A 24966-nucleotide genomic window follows, 5' to 3' on the forward strand; every position below is an offset into this window, starting at 1 on the left:
AGCTTCACCGACCACTAACACTATCACTACCAGAATCCTCTGGGAGGGGAAGCAGTTTTTTTTAAGTCTGGACAGGAAACTTGCCTCAAAGGGACTGTGGGTGCTGCACTGTTTCTTTGAGAGCTTGGGAGAAGCTGCCACATTATATGTGGTGGAGAAGGCAGGCACTGCACTCAGTCTCTGATACAGGGGAAGAGTGAGGAGGATTGCTGGTGCCAAGAAAAAAAGAAAGGGGGAAAGTGAAGCCTCGAGGATTGACTGACCCCATCTAGCTTGGGTAATTAAGAAGATGGGGGAGGTGATCAGCTTATTGGTGATGGTGCAACAGCAGCAGCAGACAACTGTGTTATAGCGGCAGAGCCAGGCTATAGTCCTGCAGTTGATGGGCAGTCTGCAAAAGCAACAAAAGGTACAATTTGCCACTCAACAGCAGTGGTAAGAGGCCCACTTCCAGCAAGAGGAGTGGCTGCAGAAGCAGTTGGGCCAAGGGACTTAGGGAAATGTGGTTGGTGATTGAGAGAGAAGCTCAGTCTGGCTGGTAACTGGTCTTGTGAATCTGGGGCCAGGTGATGATCCAGAGCCTTCCTCTGTATCTTTGAAAGAATGACAAGTGCAGCAGGAAAAGAATGAACACAGCACCTTCCTGATGGGCGAGACACAGGAAGCCCACTGAGAAGTACACGACAAGCGGGTGGGCACCTCGCTTGTGTTGAAGGCTGCCTCTTAGATAGACTGAGACTGACACCAAAGACATGTAGAATCCAGTTTTGGGTTGAACCATTTCCCTGGGGGGAACAACAATGGGTAGTGGCTCAAAGATTATGGGACCTTGTGGCTCGTGGCTAGGCCCCGAGACTAGGTCAGTAGAGAAAATGATGGACCAAGTCATCCTGGAACAGTTCTTAAGGGCCCTTCCCATGGGACCTCAGATCAGAATAAGGCAATATTAGTCTGCCTCAGTGGGTGAGGCAGTCAAATAGGCAGAAGCAGTCTCTGAGGTTGAAGGAGATGAGCATGGCAGGGCAAGAGGAAAGGGAAAGTCATATGGAGAATTTAGCTGCCAGACTCTACCACGTCTCTACTGAGCATGTGCAAACTAAGATTTTCAGAGGCTTATAACTCAGGCAAATTTTCATGGGAATCACAAAAGGCTCAGCCCTGACACCAGGGTGACACTCACCATACAATTTTAAACCCCTGCTCTAAAACATGGAGACTCAACTAAATGGCTGGGAAAATGTACTTTGGAGTGACAAAACAATGTCTCCCCCCTTCTCCCAATGTTGTTCTTGGCAACAGCTAGACCACTTTAGCTGAAACTTTCAAAAAAAAATCAGCCTGGAGTAGACAGCATGGATATTTCAGCCTGAGCAGTATAAATTTGGCCAAGTTGTAAGTAACTGAAAACAGGGTCTTATAATGGAAACTGTTGGGCAACCCTAACTATAGGCTTCACCGCTAACAATATTGTAAGGGAGTCTATGCTAGAGGTTACAGTAAACTCTGAACATAGGTCTTAAAGCTCCAAAAAGCCTGAAGAAGCTGACAACATTTCAGACAAAGCAGCCAACAGTATTTTAGCTTTGGAGAGTAAAAACTGACTTTTGTTTATCATCCCAAAACAAAATAAATAAGAATGTCTTTCCAAACAAAACCTTCCACCAGCCAGAATCTCCTATTAAAATACTTAAACTTTTCACATTTATCAGCTGTTTGATATTTTAGATAGGTTTCTCCTCCCGAAGGCTATATAACCCTTAAACCTGACTCCATTATCAGAAAAGCACCTAGGGTTGGGGAAAATGCCCATATTCATTCTGAAAATGACTCTCATTTTTATTGCTGAACGCTGACAGTGTTCTTGGCACTATGAGTACATGAAAGATCGATGGTCTCTTCTTGCGGATAGAGGGGCTGATGACAACAGCTTGGTGAAAAAAGCTCTTGTTTAGTCATTATTTTCCTTCTTTTTTCTTTTGTTTTTCTGCTGATTGAAAAATGTTCACATTTAGTCACATACAAAGAGCGTGGATTTCCCCTTCCCTTCCCAGCACTAGTCCTCCTGGGTCTGATCCGTTGGAGTCTTTCCACTGACTTTGATGGGAGCTGGATCAGACCCAACATTAAATTGTTTGGCAAGGAGCGGGAGATACTATAGAAAACAAGGATAATGCTGCAGGACTGACTGGAAACAGCAGTACTGGATGCAAGCAAGGATGTACCCAACTTTTACTACTTACATTCTAAATTTGAATGGTCATATCTTAGAATGTTTAATAACTGGGTTATTTTTCAGTTACTGTTTGTTAGTGTCACATAGGGCCAACCTCTGCAAGGGGAGCAGAAGGGGAAATGTTGTTAATAATAAATAAATCTGTATTCTGGTAGCACCAAGAGACCTCAAGTAAGGTCGGGGCTCCAACAGGCTAGGTATTGTACATACACATAGTAAGAGAGAGCCCCTGCTGCGAGGAGTGTGTAGTCTAAACAAAGGCAGAGAGAAAGGTAGGATTATTGTACTTCTTTTAGATACAGGAGATGTGGGGGGGAAGAAAGATGACATGACTTGTGCAGTCTGTGGCAGAGCCGAGAACTGAACCCAGGTTACTTGATTGCCAGTCAAGTGGCAGAGCCACGAGATCATCCTTTCCATTCCTGAACCTTGTTCAGTTTTAGCCACAATACAGCCCCTACATAGTCTCATTCCTGCGTCCTCCCAAAAGATTCCTTTTTAATATGATTGCACCTATGTAGTATCATCGTCAGTGTTTAACATTTTGGGATTTAATCCTGCCTTTCCTGTGCACCAAACTCTCATTAACTTACAAGTGATGCAGGGACAGGCCCCATAATTGTACAAACATGGCTGACAATTGATCCAGCTGTATTTATATAATGTAGTGGGTCAGCAGGCGTATCTCCTGAACTGGAGTTTATTGCCTCTGATATAAGAATTGCTAGAGCATCTGTTACAGAGAGGAGCTAGTCCAAAAACCTACAAAGGAAACATTCCAGATTGCCATTCCCTGTGGCTACACAAATCAGATGTATCTCCCACCATCTCACTGCTGCTCAACAGTAATGGACCCCTTGCTAGTGAGATGGCCAGACTAAAAAGGTGTGTTTCACATCAGCTCTTGAAAGTCACCAAACCTCTGCTTTGGCAGCCTGCAAGGGGGAGCAAATTCCAAAGATGAGGAACCTACAAAAGCAGTGCCCATTTTCTACGCTCTTCAGGCTCCAATCTGGGGACAGACAACCAATACCATTTAGACAATGATAACTGCTATCATGGAGCATATGCGGAGATGTGGTCTCTGTGGCAACTGAATTCTTGGCCATCTAGAGTGCAATCCTCAAAGGTGCTGAATACTTGAACCCTTATGCAGTAAAGCACTGAAGCATGCACTTAACTTTATGCACATGAGCAATCCCATTCAAATCAATGAGATTACTCACGTGCTTAAAATTAAGCACATGCTTAAGTGCTTTGCTGAACTGGGCGCAGAGCACTCAACATTTTACAGGATTGACCCTTTAGTTCCTTAAAGCAATTAATGTAGCAAGTTCACAAGCTAACCTATGGCAGAGGCCCAAAACTATAATGCAAGCCATACGCTCTGTTATTTTTGCCAAATACTGCAAGTCCCACATAACATGATTACAATAAGCTACAAGGCAACTCTCCATACCCTTAAGTCCCCTTTGAGCTAGTGTTTAATACTTCCTGTGTTCTGACTCCTCTGAATGTCTCCCCATTAGCTTTGGAATTTGTTTTGGCTTGTTGTGTAGCATAATCAAAACCTTATGGCAGTGTTAAACATATAAAAACCAATGCAGGCAACTAAATTTCATCTTTCAGCTATCTGGTTGATGCTGGATGCTTCTTTGTCAAGAACTCCCTGATGAAAAGCTAACAAAAGAAGGCAGAAACACTGAATAAGGAAAAATGATGGCCCACAAACTCTTCGAGGAGAAGGGGGAGGAGCTGGATTTTAAAATACATCTCCTTTTTCTTTTCAGCTTGCCACAGACCTTCCATGGCAGGGTATGCTTTGCATCACGCCCATAGCAACATGTAGAAATGCCACTTAGCAAGTGGAATGCTTCCTCCAAAAGCTAATCTTGAAAGAATATATTTCCTAGTGGAAGACAAATAGCAAAGTGCAAAATAGTGACAAACCCTTAAACAAAGCCTGAGGCACTTGAATCCCACTGACATACAGACATTCCTCAAAGGGGAATTGTGCTGGTTGGCATATTGGCTTCTGTGCCTTCCGTTTCTAATTTTCCAGAACAGGAGAGCCAAAGATCTTAATTTTTAATTAACAGGGTACCCTTAAAATTAAGATGAAATTGTAGGGCCTGATTCTCATTTTCACTAATGCCTCTTTATACTGCTCCAGCAGTGTAAAGGGGCCAGAAAGTGGGTCTAAATTATATGCACACCCACTTTCCAGTCCCTTTATATTGGCAGTAGAGTTTAAGGGGGCCTTAGGGCTTGTGACTTTTATTCCAGAATAGAGTGTCCCCCTGGGAAGCTCTCCTGGAACAGCCATTGCAGAATAGTTTACAGCAATAGCTATTCCATTCAATTTCCCAATGTAGATAAGCCCCTAACGTAATTGAGAGTCTAGCCATTAATCTTTCAAAACAATCATGCCATAGTTACTTATTCAATGAGTTTTGCCAAGCTAAGTAAGTCTGAGACTAGGAACGCTGGCGCTAAGATCTACAGCCAGTCCTACTTGCTCCTGGTCCTTACACAACATTCATCAGATTTGATCAGCATCACATTAGAAAAGACTCATTTTACAGCTTGTAGAAAGCCCACAGTGCTTGTTTATGTGGTAGATGAGTGTCTCAGTAACATGTTATTGGATTCAAATGACAGACATGCACTTCAGTCAGATGACAGCACACGCAGGCTCCAGCAGTCCCAGCATGAGGGAATGATTCTTTCCTGATGTCATGCACTAAAACCAGCACACAAATTGGTGGACAAGCCACCAAGTTCTCGGATGCTATGGTGCTGAACGGGACATAATTGTCATGATTGAAAAAGTTAGATAAACCTTAAAATAATCTAGGAATATAATCAGTCTTAATAAAGGAAGGCACAGATATTTTCAAGGGATTTGGCCACCAACTTCTCTGAGACTAGAGCAGAGTTCCCTGTTTAGATAATTGCCAAATAGTTACATAATGCAGTGGCCATGAGGTTTCTTTTCATATGTTTTGATCTGCTAAGGCTCACACTGGGGACTTAGTCTGGGACAAAGAGCCCAAATGAGGGACATAAGAGAAATCAAGGGAATAATTGCTTTAGCATAAAAACACTGGTATAACTATATTCTAATAACCCCCTGAATCAGCATTTGTGATGTACTTACTTTACACTAAATAACTAAGATAACAGCAGCTTTGTGTGCAAGAAAGGCTGAGCTGATTCTATGCTGAGGGATAGGTGAGAAGTACAGTTATTTGTGGTTTGTGGAACAGTGATGTTACTAAATCACAGAAACTGCAAATTAATAATCAGGGTTAATACAACCTGGACACGTTGAAGAATCATGTGTTTTTAAGAGTATCCAAAGAAAACCTAAAGATGAAAAACTACCCAATATCTCATTGCAGAGTGACCCAGTGGTGGACAACGCAATGATTAGCCTTACACAGAGCAAGTGCCATCCTGAGGGTCGTGTGAAATCCTGCACCTCATGGGTAGCAATTTTTTGTGTTGTGTGTGTCAGGTGAGTATCTCATTGACTTCAATGAGCTTAGGATCAGGCCTTATGTCATTAAAATTAAAAACTGGATAAGGTGCTGGGGAAGAAAATAGGGATGACAATGTGCAATGATCTAAAATAATGCTTGTTAGAGAGATCTAGGTGTCATTGCTCTTTGAAAAGATGTTTTTATGTCCTTTTTTTTAAAAAGGAGGAACATGAAATGTAATAATAGTAACAACACTTAGCATACAAATAGCACTTTTAGGGTGACCAGACAGCAAGTGTGAAAAATCAGAACAGAGGGTGGGGGTAATAGGCACCTATATAAGATGAAGCCCCAAATATCAGGACTGTCCCTGTAAAATCGGGACATCTGGTCACTCTAAGCACTTTCTATCTTCCAAGCACTTTTGTAAACAGTAATTAGAGCCCAATCTTGGTCCCATTAAAATCAATAATTTTGCCATTTACTTTCTTAGGGGTCAGAGTAGGTTGTTAATCATTTAGTCGTTGAGTTGGCCAGGTATTTAAGCACATGCCTAACTTTAAGCATGCTGCATTGAAATAAATGGAACTACTCACATGCTTAAAGTTAGGCACATGCTTAAGTACCTTGCTGATACTTAGGCCTTAGGCAAGTGTTAATATTATTTTCAATGTACAGATGAGGAAAATGAGACAGTGATGTTAAAGGGACAGAGTATACTTGAAATCTAGTCAGCTGTTTAAGGAGTGAATTAAAAGTAGTTGCCACTCCTGCCTAAGTCACCTTGCCAATGTTTGGGGTTTTACAATCACTCTTTCCTGTGTTTTTAAATATTTTTCTCTCCTCTGTGGCTATCTGGCAAACCCCTATAAAAACAGGAGGAATGATGAAACTGAATGTGTGAATAGTGCTGTCAAATGTACAAAGAAACCAACTGGAAAAAGAACTGTTTGCTCTAATCTCTTTCCTTTACAGTGATCGTAGGTGTTACTTACAGCAATAGCAGGTAACAGTTATTCAGAAAGGAGTGTGATATTTGAGTTGACAGTGTCTGTTTAAGAGTCTGATCCATAACAGTATTCTAGCACATGCTTACCTGTGAGCACATGACTAGACCCGGTGAAGTCAATGGGAGTGCTTACGTGGTTTGCTGAATTACCTGGCTGGACTGGCACCTTCTTCCCCAAGCCCACAGAGGGAGTTGCTATAAGAACTGGGATTAGAACCCCAGAGCTGTTGGCTCCTGGTCTCGTGGGCAGGACACTAGACCACAGATAAAACTAGCGTTTTATTTGGTTTGCTTTAAAAAGTATTTTTGGCTCTAAATTTAAAGCCTATGATTTGGCCGCCGTCCACCTCCCCCTGGTTAATTTCCCTGAGAGGCCCCACAGCTGGTAATTAATATGTTCAAACACCACCTTATTGCAGGCATTGGTGAGGGTGAACCATTACCTTTCTTCTCCCCTGTAAAGGGCACAAAGTCTTCCCTGTCTTTGTGTTCCAGTGCTTGCTTCTCCAGGTATGAAAGGAGTCGATCTCTGTCAAAAGGGCCTGTGGCAGCTTTATTGGTCTGGTCTTTTTGTCGGAAGCCCGCCGGCAGAAGTGCATTCTACCAAAATATATAAGAGGCAGATACAGAATCCTAAAAATGTTGGTCTGGGAGGTCCTCAAGAAGTCCTCAAGTCTCATGACAGCATGATACTGTTAACACACAGACACCTGTGGCCAGATTTTCAAATCGCATAAATTGTCATAGCTCCACTGACATCATTTAAGCTATGACGATTTACACTAGCTGAGAATCTGGCCCTTGATGAGGAAGCTTTGGGTATGTAGCATTTCATAGAATCAGGGAATCACAAAAATGTAGGGCCGGAAGGGATCTCAAGAAGCCATCAAGTCCAGACTACTGCGCTGAGGCAGGACCAGCTAAACTTAGACCATCCCTGACAGGTGTTTGTCCAACCTGCTCTTAAAAACCTCCAGTGCTGGGGACTCCACAACTTCCCTTGGATGCCTGTTCCAGAGCTTAACTATCCTTATAGTTAGAAAGTTTTTCCTAATACACCTCTACCTCGATATAATGCTGTCCTTGGGAGCCAAAAAATCTTACCGCGTTATAGGTGAAACCGTGTTATATTGAACTTGCTTTGATCCACCGGAGTGCACAGCTCCCACACACACCCCCACCCCAAGCACTGCTTTATATCCAAATTTGTGTTATATCGGGTGGTGTTATATTGAGGTAGCAGTGTATCTAACTTAAATCTCCCTTGCTGCAGATCAAGCCCATTACTTTTTGTCCTATCTTCAGTGGACATAGAGAACAATCGATTACAGTCATCTTTATAACAGCCCTTTACATATTTGAAAACTTATAATTCTTATAATTATAACTCAGTCCTCTTTTCTCAGGACTAAACATGCCCTGTTTTTTTAACCTTCCCTCACAGGTCAAGTTTTCTAAATCTTTTATCATTTTTGTTGCTCTCCTCTGGACTTTTGCCAAGCTATCCATATATTTTCTTTCCTGAAGTGCGGCACCCAGAATTGGACACAGAACTCCAGCAGAGGCCTCACCAGTGCCACGTAGAGTGGAACAATTACCTCCCATGTCCTACCATACAACACTCCTGTTAATACACCTCAGAATATTAGCTTTTTTCACAACGGCATCACACTGTTGACTCATATTCAATTTGTGATCCACTATAACCCTGGATCTTTTTTAGCAGTACCATCTAGCCCAGAGGTGGGCAAACTATGGTGGCCCGCAGGACCGTCCTACCCGGCCCCTGAGCTCCTGGCCGGGGAGGCTAGCCCCCGGCCCCTCCCCTGCTGTTCCTCCTCCCCTGCAGCCTCAGCTTGCCTGACCACCAGCGTAATGCTCTGGGCGGTGGAGCTGTGAGCTCCTGGGACAGTGCAGCTGCAGAGCTGCAGCCTGACACGGTGCTCTGTGCTGCGCGGTGGCATGGCTGCCTGTCCTGGTGCTCTGGGAGGCGCGGTAAGGGGGCAGGGGCGTTCGGGGGGGTGGTCTGGGGGCAGCGGTGTGGATAGGGATTGGGGAGGTCAGAGGGCGGGGAACAGGGGGGTTGAATGGGGGCAGGGGTCCTGGGGGACAGTCAGGAAGGAGAGGGGGGGTTGGATGGGGCGGCAGGGGATATTCAGGGGCAGGGTTCTAGGGGTAATCAGGGGACAGGGAGAAGGGGTGGTTAGATGGGGCAGAGGTCCCGGGGAGCATGCAGGAATGAGAGGAGGGATGGGAGGGGGCTGTGGGGAGCAGTCAGGGGCAAGGGGTCTGGCGGAAGTCAGGGGCAGGGAGCAGGGGGTGTGGATGGGGCAGGGGTCCCGGGGCTGTCAGGTAACAGGGGTTGGATGGGGCAGAAGTCTCGGGGCGTCAGGGGCGAAGCGGGTGGGGTTGGATAGGGGGTGGGGTTGGGCCACGCCTGGCTGTCTGGGGAGGCACAGCCTCCTCTAACTAGCCCTCCATACAATTTTGGAAACCCGACGTGGCCCTCAGGCCAAAAAGTTTGCCTGCCTCGATCTAGCCAGTTATTTCCCATTTTGTAATTGTGCCTTTGATTTTTCCTTCCTAATTGTCTTTATTGAATTCCATCATATTGATTTCAGGCCAGCTCTCTAATTTCTCACGGTCGTTCTGAATTCTTTTCCTGTCCCCCAATGTGTTTGTAATCACTCTCAGATTGGTGTCATCTACACATTTTTTATAGAGGCATACGCTCCACTCCATTATCCAAGTATTAATGAAAATATTGAATAGTACCAGATCCAGGACTGACCACTGCAGGACCCCACTAGATACGCCGTCCCAGTTTGACAGTGAACCATTGATAACTACTCTTTGAGTACAGTCTTTCAGCCATTTGTACACTCACCTTATAGTAATTTCACATAGACTGCATTTCCCTTGTTTGCATATAAGAATGTCATGTGAGACTGCATCAAAGGCCTGTCTGAAATCAAGATATATCACATCTATTGTTACCCCTCTATCCACTAGGCCAGTAATCCTGTCAAAGAAGGAAATTAGGTTGGTTTGGCATGATTTGTTCTTGGCAATTCTGTGCTGGCTATTCCTTATAACCCTATTATCCTGTAGGTGCTCACAAACTGTAGAGAGAGTGATGCCATGTTTCTATAATGTTCTGAATTTAAACTCTGCTATAAGGTACTTTTTTTTTTTTTTAAGTGGAGCCATTTCTTTACAGCAATGTATTGACTAGATGTAACTATTAAAATTACATTCTCAAGTACTCTCAAGTACACTGGGGGGGAGTCGACCTAAGATACGCAACTTCAGCTACGCGAATAGCATAGCTGAAGTCAGCGTATCTTAGGTCGATTTACCTGGCCGAGAGGATGGCGGCGAGTTGACTGCTGCCGCTCCCCCGTCGACTCCGCTTCCACCTCTCGCGCATGGTGGAGTTCCAGAGTCGACAGCAGAGTGATCGGGGATCGATTTTGGTCTAGTGTAGATGTGATAAAATCGATCCCCAATAGATCGATCACTACCCGCCAATCCGGGGGTAATGTAGACATACCCTCAGCCAAATATCTCCTACCCTTTATTAACTGTGTTTTTTACAGTAGTGCTAAGGGACCAACTGAGACCCATTGTGCAAACTCTGTACAAATAGAGTAGTACAGTCTCTGACCTGAACAGCTGACAATTGAAATAAACAGGACATGTGAAGGGTAGAGGAAAGAGTTAACCTCCCTCCCTTTCTAACTTTACCTACTCTTCTCGGTGTCTCTTTCTCTTTCCAATTCTCCCCTCTTTTTTTTGTTGTTCTTTTCTATTTCCACTCTTCTTTCTCCATTCCCCCCCCCTTTTATCCCAGTACAGATGACTATAAGAGTCTAATATTCAGTAAATAAATTGAGTGTGCAGAAAGTACTTACTGTAAAAAATATGGTTGGTCATTGCCATTACTGGCTAATCTTCATATAGAGTGCTAAGAAACTTGAAATGATTAATCTTTTTTTGGTCATTCTTATTTTCCCTCCAGTGTGAACCAGATTTGGTCTGCTAGTTTAGAAAATAAAATCATTTCTACTGGCCAGGGAGCTGGGTTGACTGGAATGCTAGCAGTATGGAATGTCTTTGAATAATTTGTAGGGTCCTTGAAAGTACTTTCCATTTCCATTCCATTTTATCTTGTTCAACATTTGGAACCAGTATTTTCTTTTGGTGAAAACTAGCAAACTGATAGCTAAATTCCTAGGTCAATTTGAAAGCTTTGATATTATGCAAACACCCACAGTGCAAGCTTCCCAGCAACAGCCATATCAGTGACCTCAGCCCCATCTTTCTTAAAGTGAAAGGTAATCTTTTCTCCAGGTCACAGGTTTCTAAGCATACTGTGCATGCCATTTGCAAGTCTGCAACACTACCGTATTTTCTTAATGTAGAGCTCTAGAGATATGGCTGATGTATAATTGAGTGGAGATGACTAGTGTTTGGCTCAGTTAAGTCTTGGCAAAGCAAATTTTCCCCACTTAAAAAAAATTTGTAAGTTGAAAATACAGAGTCAGAATATTTCAGAAGTTCAAAAGAATGTGATGTTCACAAACTGATGATGATGATGATGATTTGATTATAGCTGTGCCTAGAAGCCCTAACCAAACTAAAGCCTCATTAGGCCAGGCACTGTACAATCACATAGTAAGAGAATCTCTGTCCTGAAGAACTTACTGCCTAAATAGAGAAGGGGTAGCACAAAGACTTGCCCAAAGTCAGACAGCACATCAGTGGCAGAGCGGGGAACAGAGCCAAAGTCTCGGAGTTCCTAGTCTAGTGCTTTATCCTTTAGAACATGTGATCACCTCTATATGCCTGGAATACAAGTTAGCCTCAGTCTCTCTTACTTCATTTTGAAACATCAGTCCTGTTTCTGTCCCATTACCTACCTCAGGGTCAAGGTCATCAAGAACATGTTCCAGTTGTTTCAGCTCTTCCTCTGACAGTTTGCTGAGAATTTCATCTTCATTGATATTCTTATATTTTTCTAACTCCTTTCGGAATGGCAGCGACATGGCTCCTGCAGCACGGGGTCACTCAATGCTTTCCTGAGAAATTTCAACCATTCAGGAGGCAATCTTCTTGGTGTTCCACTCACTGTTAACAATAAGCGGTTGTCAGCGTCTCCTTTTACACTAGACACCTATAGCTCAGGGGGTCACATTTGTATTTTGTTTATGGATTAATTTTAAAAAGGAAACATTTCCTCTGGCTCAGCAGTGTCAGGCTACATCTACACTTGAAGCTAAGGGTATGTTTCCAGCTCAAGCAAACATTCATGCTAGCTCTCACCAAACTAGCATGCTAAATATAGTAGTGTAGCTGCGGGGTACCTGGGAGTACATACCTATGGGGCTTGTACTCTGGATGGCTAGCCCATGTAGCCATTCACCTCTACCTCGGCTACTGTTTTTGGCATGCTAGCTTGATGAGAGAGTGCAAATATGTCTACTTGAGCTGGGAATCACATTCCTAGCTCCAAATGTTGCCTAAGAGTGGGGACAGTACCATGCTGGCCTATGAAGTAAGTATCCTAGCAACAGGAATTAATTTAGGACAGTGGTTCCCAAACTTTAACAACCTGTGAACCCCTTTCACTAAAATATCGTGTCTTGCGAACCCCCTCCTAAAAATGAATATTTCCAGGGATTTTCTCCTTTACCTGAGTACAAATTATAAAAGCAGTGATCTTGGAAATATAAAATTTGTTTTTATGACATGCTTATTACACACTATTTATTATTAATTATTTATCATTACAGTATTTTATTACCTTATGAAAATGGCAACACTCTTCCAAGATCTCACTTTTGTAGCTTGTACCACTTTGAATAAGCCTGTTATAAGACAAGGCTCCTATATTTCATCAAGGAGTATCAGATGTGAAACAGCATGAAGGTATTTAAGAAGCCAACTCAAAGAGTTCCTCCTACACAAGAATTCAGGTTTTGAGCAGTCCAGGCAAACAACGCACGTTACACCAAAGCTTAAACTTGTTCTTCATAATTTAAAAAACACCACTAACTGCCTATTTAATTTTAAAAACAGCAAAAAATATCCACCTCTCTTTCCATTTCTTATAAGGAGTCTTGAAGTTTAAATCTCCTCTGTGTGATATATATGCTTGCTTTGAACTGCTTAGCTTTTGGAAGTCCAGGGGCTCCAGGCTGCTTGCCCCGTGCTGCCCAGGGTCCCTAGGGACAGCTCTGACCGCCATTAGGGAATCTGCTCCCAAGAACCCCCTGTAACATTTTGTGAAACCCCAGGGGTTCATGAACCCCAGTTTGGGAACCACTGATTTAGGACATTCTTTCTGCAGCTCAGGAGCTATGTATGTGCAGCATCAAAGGGAAGCTTTGGGCATCACATAATCAAGAACCAAGATTATCCTTCACCTGGGAGATGAATTTATTTTATGTGGCTTCTACAGAGAAGCATCTGCTTTGTTCTCCTCGCTAAAGGGAAAATATGGTGAGTGTCATGTGACAATGGTAAAAACTCACTTTCTTCTAACACTAAACAAGAAACGTCCCTTGGCCCGCGCCGCTCCCATTGGCCTGGAGCAGCGAACTCCGATCGGCTGAACCTGAGGACGCGGCAGGTAAACAAACCGGCCCGGCCCGCCAGGGGCTTTCCCTACACAAGTGGCATCCCAAGTCTGCGAAACACTGGAATAAGGGAAGCAATATTATCCCTAAAGCTATTCTGTCTCTTCTCAGCTTCATTGTAGAGTTTCTATCTAGGACCTTTCCCATCCCATTCTGCCTGGGTTCCTGACAGGTTTTAAGAAACAGTTCACATCTCCTCATGGTAATGTAAGCAGCTTTCCGGCACACTGGTTTATAGTCTATTTTAGACTTCTCTGCTGTCTGCATTACAAATGGTGACACTTTTCAGCAAAACAAGAAATCCCGCTGAGGGAAATTGCCAATTTTAATGTAAAACATCATTTCCAAATAATTTAACTGCATTCAGACTGGAGAGACAAACACAGTAAGTCCTTAACATTTCATGAACCTTGTTTTTAAAACTCAACTGTTGTCAATTTTCAGTTGTTGCCCAGCAGATCAATAACAAAAACCAAGTCATTTATTATCATGTGGCCAAAACTAATAAGATAATTCTCCTATGATTTGTATGTGGTGGCTCCAGGGGCGGCTCTAGGTATTTTGCCGCCCCAGTCCTGCGAATTCGGCAGCAGCCTGCGGGAGGTCTGCCGAAGCCGCGGGACCAGCGGACCCTCTGCAGGCATGCCGCCGAAGGCAGCCTGCCTGCCACCCTCGCGGCGACCGGCAGAGCGCCCCCCGTGGCTTGCCGCCCCAGGCACGTGGTTGGCGTGCTGGTGCCAGGAGCCGCCCCTGGGTGGCTCCCTGCCTCTGTTCATTCCCTTCTTTCTAGCACTGGTAGCATGGCTCGCAATACTGTGTAAAAGCTGAAGAGGGAGCAATCTTGCTCCTCAGAACAGCAGTAATGTATGATGCATGAAGCAGTTAGTGCAGAGTCCAAAACATAATCCAGGCTCCCAGTCCCTGCCATACCTATTAGAACTCATTGCCTCCCAAACTGAACTGTATACTAGCTGTGCAGATTACAGCTGAGATTCTTGAATGCACAAAATTCAAAATTATGGTCAGGCCACTGACATTAACTCATCAGATTTATAAAGATGAACCCTGTGGTATTCGTGCAATTTTACATGAGAATTTGCACAGTGGTTTTTGTGTGTGCATGGTTACTATGAATGCATGTACAAAACAGACATTTGTGTGTGTGAATGCATATTTAGGCATGTCACAATTTGTGTGCCCAACTGTAGTTTGTGCACATAGAAATATAGATGCACAAAGGTGCAGAGACTTCAGGAGTTTCAATTTTTGCAATTTTGTCCCATTAAGATATAAAGTAACAATCTGTACAGAAATATTGATAGGGCAACTATAACATTGAATTTTCTGGAGCAGGTCCTCTTCTGTCGTAAACTGGTAAAACTCCAATGACTTGAAACCAGTTTACTCCCCCTGAGGGTCTGGTCCTTTATCTTTTATTCAGTCAAAATCCTAACCAAAGAGTCCATTTAATTATAATCACACTCTTACAATGTTCCCTTCCACCTATAGTTTTAAACTAAAAACTGAATGAGACAATTAGAACCAAAATAGAAAAGTCAATGGCAGAAAAATAGATGAGCCCAGTAAGCATTTTAAATACATCTCTTTTGGCTGTTGATCCAGTTTCTGAATAGAAGTCAATAGTCCACATGACAGAAGAGAATAATTTATAGGATAGGTTACAGATGTGAAAACTCCAGAATTATATAAACATCACATGTTAGGTCTGGACATTTAAAAAAATAATATAAAGGCAAATCTGTTAAAATATTAATAGAATTACCTTATCATCCTGCCACATGAAAGAGAACTTTTCCATTATACTCCAACTTCCATTGCAATATAACAATATCATAAAGTCATTCCTGTCTTTAACAGTACAACATTTTTAGGGTTCCTTTAGGAGGTTTAGTAATCTTCTGACCTGTCGCAAAGTTCTCAGAGTTGTAAAAACTCCTTTGTTATCAAAATCCTAATACACACAGTGAGTTTTAGAAAAGTTTATGCAAAAGTAGCAGCCAAAGAGGTTTACTGAAATCATTTGCTTTTTTTGTTGTTGTTTTTGGCTGCTGAATTCAGCATTAGCTTTACAAAAGGCTAAGTGATTCACATTGTAACCAAAATCACCTTTTAGATAATTAAAGCATTCATGCCAAATATATTATATTTACACTGTTGAGTCAAGTTCAGATGCAGCAATGTGATATATGCCATCATGTGCCAGCAATACCCCTCTGCCATGTACATTGGCCAAACTGGACAGTCTCTATGCAAAAGAATAAATGGACACAAATCTGACATCAGGAATCATAACATTCAAAAACCAGTAGGAAAACACTTCAGTCTCTCTGGTTACTCAATAACAGACCTAAAACTTCAAAAACAGACTCCAACATGAAGCTGCAGAACTGGAATTAATTTGCAAAATCGATACCATCAGATTAGGCCTGAATAAAGACTGGGCATGGTTGGGTCATTACAAAACCTAAACTTAATTTCCCCAACACTAATTTCCCCCTACTGTTACTCACACCTTCTTATCCACTGTCTGTAATGGGCCACTCTCTAACCACTTCAAAAGTTATTTTTCCTCCCTTGGTATCCTGCTGTTAATTGATTTATCTCATTAGACCGACCTCACACTTGGTAAAGCAACCCCCATCCTTTCATGTATTTATACCTGCTCCTGTATTTTTCACTTCATGCATCTGATGAAGTGGGTTCTAACCCACGAAAGCTTGTGCCCAAATAATTTGTTAGTCTCTAAGGTGCCACAGGGACTCCTTTTTGTTTTCACAGCACTTCTGTTACACAGACTGCAAAGAGCCTTCTAAAAGTTTCTTTGGTTAAACTCATTAAACTCCTAGCACTCTAGCTAGCAGTCATTACTTGGGATGAAAAACTTCTTTAAGGAGATTACAGCTTTTTAAAACTGTATTTAGTGGTTTAAAGGCTGATTTCATTAGAGTTTAATCATGTCCCTGGGAAAGACAGAGTTGTAATCCAGAGGTTGGAGTATTTTATCAGATAGAGTTAGGGAAATGATTGCTTTGAGGAACAAAAGCAGCTACAACTGCTGAGGTCCCAGAGCCTTTATCTTTCTGAGTAGTACACATTTGTACCTCAGATTGGACTGGATTGTGTGACCCTTATTCATTTGGCATCTTTGTTGATAGACTCAGCCAAGAGTATAATTAAACCTCACCACCGCCTACCACCCATCAACACAACTCTTTGCAGTCCATCACCACACCTCCACTTGTCCACCTCTCACCAGTGGAGGCTGTCCATCCACCTCAGGATTGAGGTGCATTGGCAAGACAATAGAAGCTGTCATTGTCAGAGCCTACGTTCTAAGGGTAAATAGAACACGTTAGTCTCCAAGATTATCAGTTTAGCACTTTTTACCAGCCTCGATTCAGCACTTCCCTAAATCCATCTCTATTAAAGAAAGTACTTAAGCATGTACTTAACTTCAGTGGGACTTAAGCATATGCTATAAAGTGCAGTTCTGAATAGAGATGCTTTCCTGAATCAGGGCCTGAACTGGCACATAATTTCAGAGGGTTTTTTTAGATACTAAATTACCTGGAAATGCGTAACCCGTTGAACAATTCCTAATAGTATTTTAGTTTTTGTGGGTGTCGTTAAATTTTCTTCAATTAGCTCTGGAGTAATGTTATTTGTTTTATAAATAGAGAAACATTCTCAGCTCTTATAATAGATTAGAGAAGTTAATAAATATTGTAAATGTTTTGTAATAACTTTTCTGGTTTAAAAAACGGTGTGTAAAATTACTTTGGGATCTAACCCCCAAAATATTTGTTTTTAATGAAAACTTTTAATTCTGTGTTGTAGTGAGTAATGATCATGTAACTGTCTTTATTTTTTTCTGTGTGCCTGACCCTCCTAGTCAAGGCAATCTTAGGATAATTACGCCAGAGAGAAAGGGAAGAATTCAGAGAGCTAGATTTGGCTTTTATTTTGACTGCATTGCTGAAAATCATTACTCACACTAAGTAATGATTCAGGCTAAATTTTCAGCACTACATGCAGCTCATTTCCTGATTAGCTATCTAAATTATGGAGATGCACGAGACAGTTATATAGAAACTGCTCCCATTTTTTCATTTTATTTAGTTCCAAAAGACTATTAGTTGGAGAAAAAAAATAACAGCCACAGGAGGTGACTATTTTAAGTACTTTATAACTAAAAATTAACGTGGAATCAGGCCAGCGACCCCGCTCTGCAGGACACAAGGGAGATAGATGTGCCCCTGTATGCTATACTCTTCTGTTCTGATATGTTCTGTTCTACAGTAACTCCTCGCTTAACATTGTAGTTATGTTCCTGAAAAATGCTACTTTAAGCAAAACAGTGTTAAGCGAATCCAATTTCCCCATAAGAATGAATGTAAATAGCAGGGGTTAGGTTCCAGGGAAATTTTTTTCACCAGACAAAAGACATATATATATATATATATATATGTACACATATGCACACACACAAAAACACACACACACTATAAGTTTTAAACAAACAATGCAATACTGTACACAGCAATGATGATTGTGAAGCTTGGTTGAGGTGGTGGAGTCAGAGGGTGGGATATTTCCCAGGGAATGCCTTAGTGCTGAATGATGAAACTAGCACTTGGCTAAGCCCTCAAGGGTTAACCTGTTGTTGTTAATATATCCTCACACTCTATAAGGCAGCAGGAATGGAGGGAGGAGACACAGCATGGCAGAGAGAGACAGAGACACACAAAGTAAGTGTGTGAGAGAGAGAGAGAGAGAGAGAGAGAGAGAGAGACTGTGTATGTGAGAGAGACACACATTGCCTCTTTAAGTACGCTGACCCCACTCTACGTACATTGCCTTTTTAAGTAGATCAGCAAGTTGAGACAGCAGCTGCTGCCAGCAAGCTCCCTCCCTCCTGAGTCCTGTCGTGGCCCCTCCCCCACACCTGCTACAGGAGCGGGATCAGGGGGACACCCTGACATTAACACCCCTCTTCCCCACCTGCCCTCTGCACAGCAAGGCTCCTGGGAGCAGCTCCACGGCAGAGGGCAGGAGCAGCACACTGCAGTGGAGGGAGGGGCAGCTGAACTGTCTGGCAATTGATAGCCTGCTGGGTGACTTCACACAGGGAACTTTGGGGGAGAGAATAGTGGGGCTGATGGTCCACCCAAGCCCCCACCAGCCAGCTCCCATGGGCTGCTCTTCCTGCAAGCAGCTGACAATCAGGTGGCTGCCAAACAACGTTATAAAGGAGCATTGTGCAACTTTAAACGAGCATGTTCTCTAAGGCCATGGCTCCACTTGCAGATGTAGAGTGCCTGGAGTTAAACCAGCGCTCAGAGACTGGAGCAGCGAAAGCGCTGCTGTGTATTCACACTGTCAGCTGCAAGCGCAGTGGCATGGCCACATTTGTGGCACTTGCAATGGCATTGGGAGCGGTACATTATGGGCAGCTATCCCACAGAGCACCTCTTCCCATTCTGGTGCTGTATCTTGAGGGAAAGTGAAGGGGGAGAGGGGGCAGGGGACATTCTGGGTCCTGTCCCAGTGCCCAATGGTGCATCGCTTCGCATCCCAGAAATCCCTGTGCTCCTGTCCACATTTGGCATCATCAACAGTTTTTGTACTGCACGCTCTGTCTTCCCTTTTGGTCTGTGGGAATGGATCCCAAACTTGTGAGGTATATGCTGATGGATCTCGCCAGCATGTCACCAATTGCAATCAAGTTACTCAAGCTAAAAAGTGACAGTGAGAAGTCCGACGATGATGTCGACTCGTATAACGCAGATGACACAAGATTGCTTGTGGCATTCACAGACATGTTCACCACAGTGGAACGCCACTTTTGGGCTCGGGAAATAAGCACTGAGTGGTGGGATCACATCGTCATGCAAGTCTGGGATGACGAGCAGTGGCTGCAGAACTTTCGGATGAGGAAAGCCACTTTCATGGGACTGTGTGCTGAGCTCACCCCCACCCTGCAGTGCAAGGACATGAGATTGAGAGCTGCCCTGTCGGTGGAGAAGCATGTGACTATTGCAATCTGGAAGCTGGCAACTCCAGACAGCTACCAATCGGTCGCTAACCAGTTTGGAGTGGGAAAGGAGACCGTTGGAATCATTTTGGTGCAAGTTTGGAGGGCCATTAATCGCATCCTGCTCAGAACCGTGACTCTGGTAACATGCAGGATATTGTGGCTGGTTTTGCACAAATGGGTTTCCCTAACTGCAGATAGATGGTGCGATAGATAGGACACATATTCCAATTCTGGCACCAGACCACCTAGCCTCCAAGTACATAAATCAGAAGGGGCATTTCTTGATGGTTCTCCAGGCACTTGTGGATCACCGCTGGCATTTCATGGACATTAACACAGGCAGGTATGGAAAGGTGCATGACGCACGCATCTTTCAAAACACAGGCCTGTTCAGGAAACTGCAAGCCAGGACTTTCTTCCCAGACCAGAAGATCACTGTACGGGAAGTTGAAATGCCCACTGTGATCCTTGGAGACCCCACTTACTCTTTAATGCCGTGGCTCATGAAATCCTACACAGGGATCCTTGACAGCAGCAAGGAGTGGTTCAACAACAGGCTGAGCCAGTGCAGAATGACTGTGGAGTGTGCTTTTGGACGTTTAAAGGGCCGCTAGCGCTCTCTGTATGGGAAGCTGGACCTGGCCAATGACAACATTCCCACGGTTATAGCCGCTGCTGTACCCTCCATAACATTTGTGAAGGGAAGGGTGAAAGCTTCACTCAAGCATGGACCACCGAGGTTCAACACCTGGGGCTGAATTTGAACAGCCAGAGACCAGGGCTATTAGAGGGGCCCAGCATGGGGCTGTTAGGATTAGGGATGCCTTGAGGGAGCAATTCAATGCTGAAAGACACCAGTAATGTTTGGTACCCTGCACAGGAGTTCCAATGCTAGTAGACATCTGTGTTTGCTATGTATGATGCACTGACTTGCAGTGCCTGTTGCTTTCCTGGGCTATGCTATCTTTTACTTAATGCAATAAAGAATGTTTGCAAAGCCAAAAAAATCATTTATTGAAAAGAAACTGGGGAAACACACATGGCATGACACATCTGTGCTGTGTGGGAGGAGGGAAGGGGGTGGGGTGGGGAACGGGACAATCACAGATTTGCATATGTCCTGTTATCATAGTCAGCCTTCCTGTCTGGAGTGCTGTGCAATGAGTGCTGCACTTCAGGCTGGCTAAACCGCATGGTGATGGAGGTTAAGTGCAGTGGGTAAGGGTCATAGTTTGCAGGGCTGGGTGGTTAAGCTACAGGTGTTGGAGGCAGCTGGTGGCTATAAGAAACTGGATGCTGGGGGCAGTGGGTTGGCAGTGACATGGGGGCACAAGGGAAAGAGTTTTGGGACAAGGGCTGCGGGGAGGGGGAAGGGGCGCAGATCTGCTCCGTCTGCAGTGCTATGAGCACCTGCATCGAGTCCACTTGGTGCTCCATAATGCTTAGGAGTCGCTCCGTGCTTTGGTGGCGGCGATCCACATTCTGCTGACAGAGCCTCCTTTCGGTCTCCCGCCACTCATGTACTTTTTGATTTTCAGTAAGGGACTGCTGGCAAGGTCCTCCTTGCTTCTTCGCGGATGCTTCCTGATTCTTTGCAGCCTTTTGGCGGTTGATAACAAGGAAGGCTGAGAACTCAAGGTTGCATCTGTAAAGCCAAAATGCAACACTTAACAGAGGCAGCATTGTTCACACTAGACAGAGCAATGATGCGGCCAAACTTAGACAAGCACAGTGCACACAATAGCAGAAAGTGCCTGTCCCAAAGCGAGCGCATATAATCCACAAGAGCCCCGAAATAGTGAGTAAGCACAGGGGCAGGGGGGACTGATTGTTTCAGGGCCGTAGTGTCCTCTGGGGTTCTGTGCTTGGGGAGAGCCAAAAGCTGCAGGGGGCCCCTATACTGAACACTGTCCCCACATTTTCCACAGGATGATCCTGGAAGATATCTCGCTGCTGAGGGTGAGCTGGGAAGCAAGGGAAAGTCTTCTACTACAATGTGGCTTCCGCTCTGGCCCTTATGCTGCTTGCCTATACGCAGCAGTGGTCCCCCCGCCCCTCACGGCACAGTGGTGTGGACATGTTAGCCTGACTGGGACAAGGAGCACAGTGGCTCTGCCAAGGAACCTACATAAGCAGATTGCCCAGCTTCTACATGAGACCTTTGATGAGATCACTGAGGTCGATTACCACAATGTGAGAGAGCACATCAACGCCCTATTCTGCATTTAGGCATGCATGCAGCCCTAACCCTTCTTTCTGCAACCCTCCTCATCCCAAGAGCCTTCACCGAACAACTGCCTTCCCAAAATAAAAGCCACTTACCCAGGCACCTCCTCTGCTGTTTGTTCTTCCCCAAGCACCATCCGCTGCGACAGGCTACCTTCCTCCTGGCTTGAAAACAGCTCCTGGCTGCATGCATCTAGGGATGCCAGGCTGTCCTCTGGCTCTGGGCTCCCCTCCTCTTCAGCACCCTCACTCCCGCTTTCCTCCTGCTGCCTTGTTGAACTGTGTGCTGCTGTGGCCTCTGAAGTGTCCATGGTGCTCTTTGGAGTGGAGGCGGGGTTGCCCCCAAGTATCTCGTCCAGTTCTTTGTAGAAACGGCAGGTCGTGGGGGAAACACCAGAGTGGTGGTTTGCCTCCCGCACTTTGTGGGAGGCATTCTGCAGCTTTTTCACTTTAACCCTGCACTGCACTGCGTCCTGGTCATAGCCCCTTTCTATTATGGCCCTTGATATTTGCCCATAGGTATTGTAATTCCTACGGCTGAGCGCAGCTGGGACTGGACAGCTTCCTCTCTCCAAACACTGATGAGGTCCAGCACCTCTCCATTGGTCCATACTGGGGATCGCCTGGCATGTGGAGGCATGGTCACCTGGAAAGATGCACTGAGAGCACTACATGACTTGCTGAGAAAACAGGAAGGGGAATTTCAAAATTCCCAGAGAATTTAAAGGGCAGGTCTGATGGTTGGTCACCTGAGGGCAGGGCAATAGAGTTCAAAGTGATTACCAGAGTGGCTAGAACAGGCATTGTGGGACACTTCATGGAGGCCTATCGGAGTGCATTAATAGACCAGGGCATCCACACTGGCACCTCGGTGCTCCAACCAGGGCGCAGCAAGCTTTATGCTTCTCGTGGAGGTGGATTATCAGGGGCGCTCCAGCCACAGAGTCTGGGCACTCTATATGCTTTGCCAGTGTGGACACCTCAGGAGTTAGGGCGCCCGGGGCTGATTTAATGCACTCCAACTCACAAGTGTAGCCAAGGCCTAATTGATCAGCAACATAATAATGAAACAACGTGAACTGGGATGACGTTAAGTGAGGAGTCACTGTATATAGGTTCTTAAACTGAGCACATCTTCCAGTACTGCATTAAGTAACATGACTCTCTTTGGTCCCATGTGGTTTGTTCTCTCTTCCGCTCTGCAGGGGAGAAGTGTGTGCAGTGGAGTGTTTTGTTTTAGTAAGGTGGGTTGTTTGTTTTTGATGTCCTTACTTCCTAAGGGAGTTCATTCCATAGTCTCCGACCAGGCCCCAAGAAAGTTCTGTCTCCTGCATAGATGATTTTTTCCCTTCCAGTAGAAAAGTAGATTGTGTCAGAAGAGTGAATTGTTGACCATGGCCTTCAACCCAGAGCTTTAGTCAATCTTTTAAATATAGCAGACCAGGTCATGGAGCACTATGAAGATAAGGACTGAGACCTTGAACTTGAATCGATATTCTATGGAAAGCTCATCTAGAAAGTAGGGGACAAGTCTAATGTGTTTGCAATAGCCGGTGTTGCTGAAGAGATGTGTTGTAGTGTTCTGTAGTAGTTGTATAGCCATTTCATTTGCACTCCATCTGGCACACAACTCTTAAGTGATGAGGAAGGTCCTCCATGTCTAGGTGGATTTAACCCATAGTACTTCAAGGGCTTGATCCTGAAAGGTGCTGAGGCGCTTCTGAAGTCAATGGGAGTTGAGGGTACTCATAACCTCTAGGAGTTGATCAGCACCTTGCAGGATTGAACCCTAAATGACTCTCAAATGAAGCTGTCAAATCACTGTTCAAACATTAATTAATTACATGTAACAGCACCCTGGTGAAGTGGATATTATCATCCCTGTTCTAGAGATGGGGAAACTGAGACACAGAGAAGTTAAGTGACCTTCCCTAGATCACTCAGGAGAATTGGAAATTGAACCCAGGGAAGTTGATCTCCATTCTTATGGGATGACTAGTAATAAACCACACTGCAACTTCATTCTGTTGATGCCCTACATTCTCCTCACTCCTCCATTCTTACTTTAAATTGGAGAGGGCACAGAGAAAAAATATGTGAATATTTAAAGGATTGGAAAATCTGTTCTATAGTGATAGTCTCAAGGAGGTCAATCTAGGTAGCTTACTTTTCCTTTTGTTAAGGGGTGACTTGATCACAGTTTAAAAGTACTAACATGGGAAACAAAAAAAATGATAATAGGCTCTTCAGTCTAGCAAACAAAGATATAACAAGATCCAATAGCTGGAAGCTGAAATTAGGTAAACTTGGACTAGAAATAAGGTGCACATTTTTAACAGTGATGGTAATGAACCATTGGAATAATTTACCAAGGATTGTGGTGGATTCTCCATCACTAGTAATTTTTAAATCAAGATTGGATGTTTTTCTAAAGGATAGGCTCTTATTCCAAGATAAATTAATTCAAGGAAGTTCTGTGGCCTGTGTTATAAACAGGGCAGACCAGATGATCACATTAGTCCCTTCTGGTTTTGAAATCTATGAAAAATATTTTTAAAGGAAGATCTAGTGAACCTACTCTTGCCATTTAAACTGAAACAGGAAAAATATCAACTTAAAAGAAGTCCACATATTGTCAATGCATAATTATTCATCATAATTTGTAACAAGGAAACAACTGCAATCAGTATAATTTATCATCACAACCTGCAGCAGACTATAAATTGATCAGGCATAGTAAAGAAAACTACTTTGTTTCCAGTAGATACTTTCACGTCTCAAATAGTTATGAATAAATTTAATATTTTTTTAAAAAAAATTAAAATCTAAAGTATTATATGACTTTATGGGAAACCTCTTCTACATCAAAGGGAGAGGATCCATTGACGTTTCATCTTCCTTCTTTTATTCCCTAATGATTGTCTTTCATCTTATCCGGATCAAAGAAAGTTTGAATTTGATTTCTATAAATAGCTAGAGACTCACATGGATACCTTTGCAATTTACATGACGGCTAGTTTCTTTATCAAGGCCCTGATCCAACTCTCATTAAAGTAAATGGATGTCTTTCATTTGACTTTAATGGGAGCTGTCAAGCCCGACATAAAGAAACTAATTGTCATGTAAATTGTGAAGTAACAGATGCATTACCAGGATACAAGGCAACTGCATGATTTTGGAATAGAGTATTTGACCTCTGAATGTTCAGCCTAAAAATCCAGTCCTAGTCTAATATTACCACAAAATAACTCTCTAAGTTCTACCAGGCATTCTCTCTCTCTTTCTTCAACACTTAGCCAGACAGTCAGCCGTAG

General features: G+C 43.8%; 1 protein-coding gene across 2 annotated transcripts in view; it reads right to left on the reverse strand.

The window, feature by feature from the left end:
* Positions 1-24966, reverse strand: part of LOC120373266 (tropomodulin-2) — a 54936-nt gene that overhangs the window by 21929 nt on the left and 8041 nt on the right. Inside the window, exons 1-3 of one of the 2 annotated variants that reach the window (XM_039491471.1) lie at positions 12534-12556; positions 11650-11857; positions 7171-7327 (exon numbers count right to left, since the gene is read on the reverse strand). In XM_039491471.1, the coding sequence (XP_039347405.1) occupies positions 7171-7327; positions 11650-11775 (283 nt within the window). In that variant the 5' untranslated portion in view covers positions 11776-11857; positions 12534-12556. Of the gene's footprint in view, positions 1-7170; positions 7328-11649; positions 11858-12533; positions 12557-24966 lie in introns of those variants that run through there. The other variant, XM_039491470.1, reaches the window with a different exon arrangement.

The sequence above is a fragment of the Mauremys reevesii genome, linkage group 10 (assembly GCF_016161935.1).
Source record: "Mauremys reevesii isolate NIE-2019 linkage group 10, ASM1616193v1, whole genome shotgun sequence".
Taxonomy (NCBI): Eukaryota; Metazoa; Chordata; order Testudines; family Geoemydidae; genus Mauremys; species Mauremys reevesii.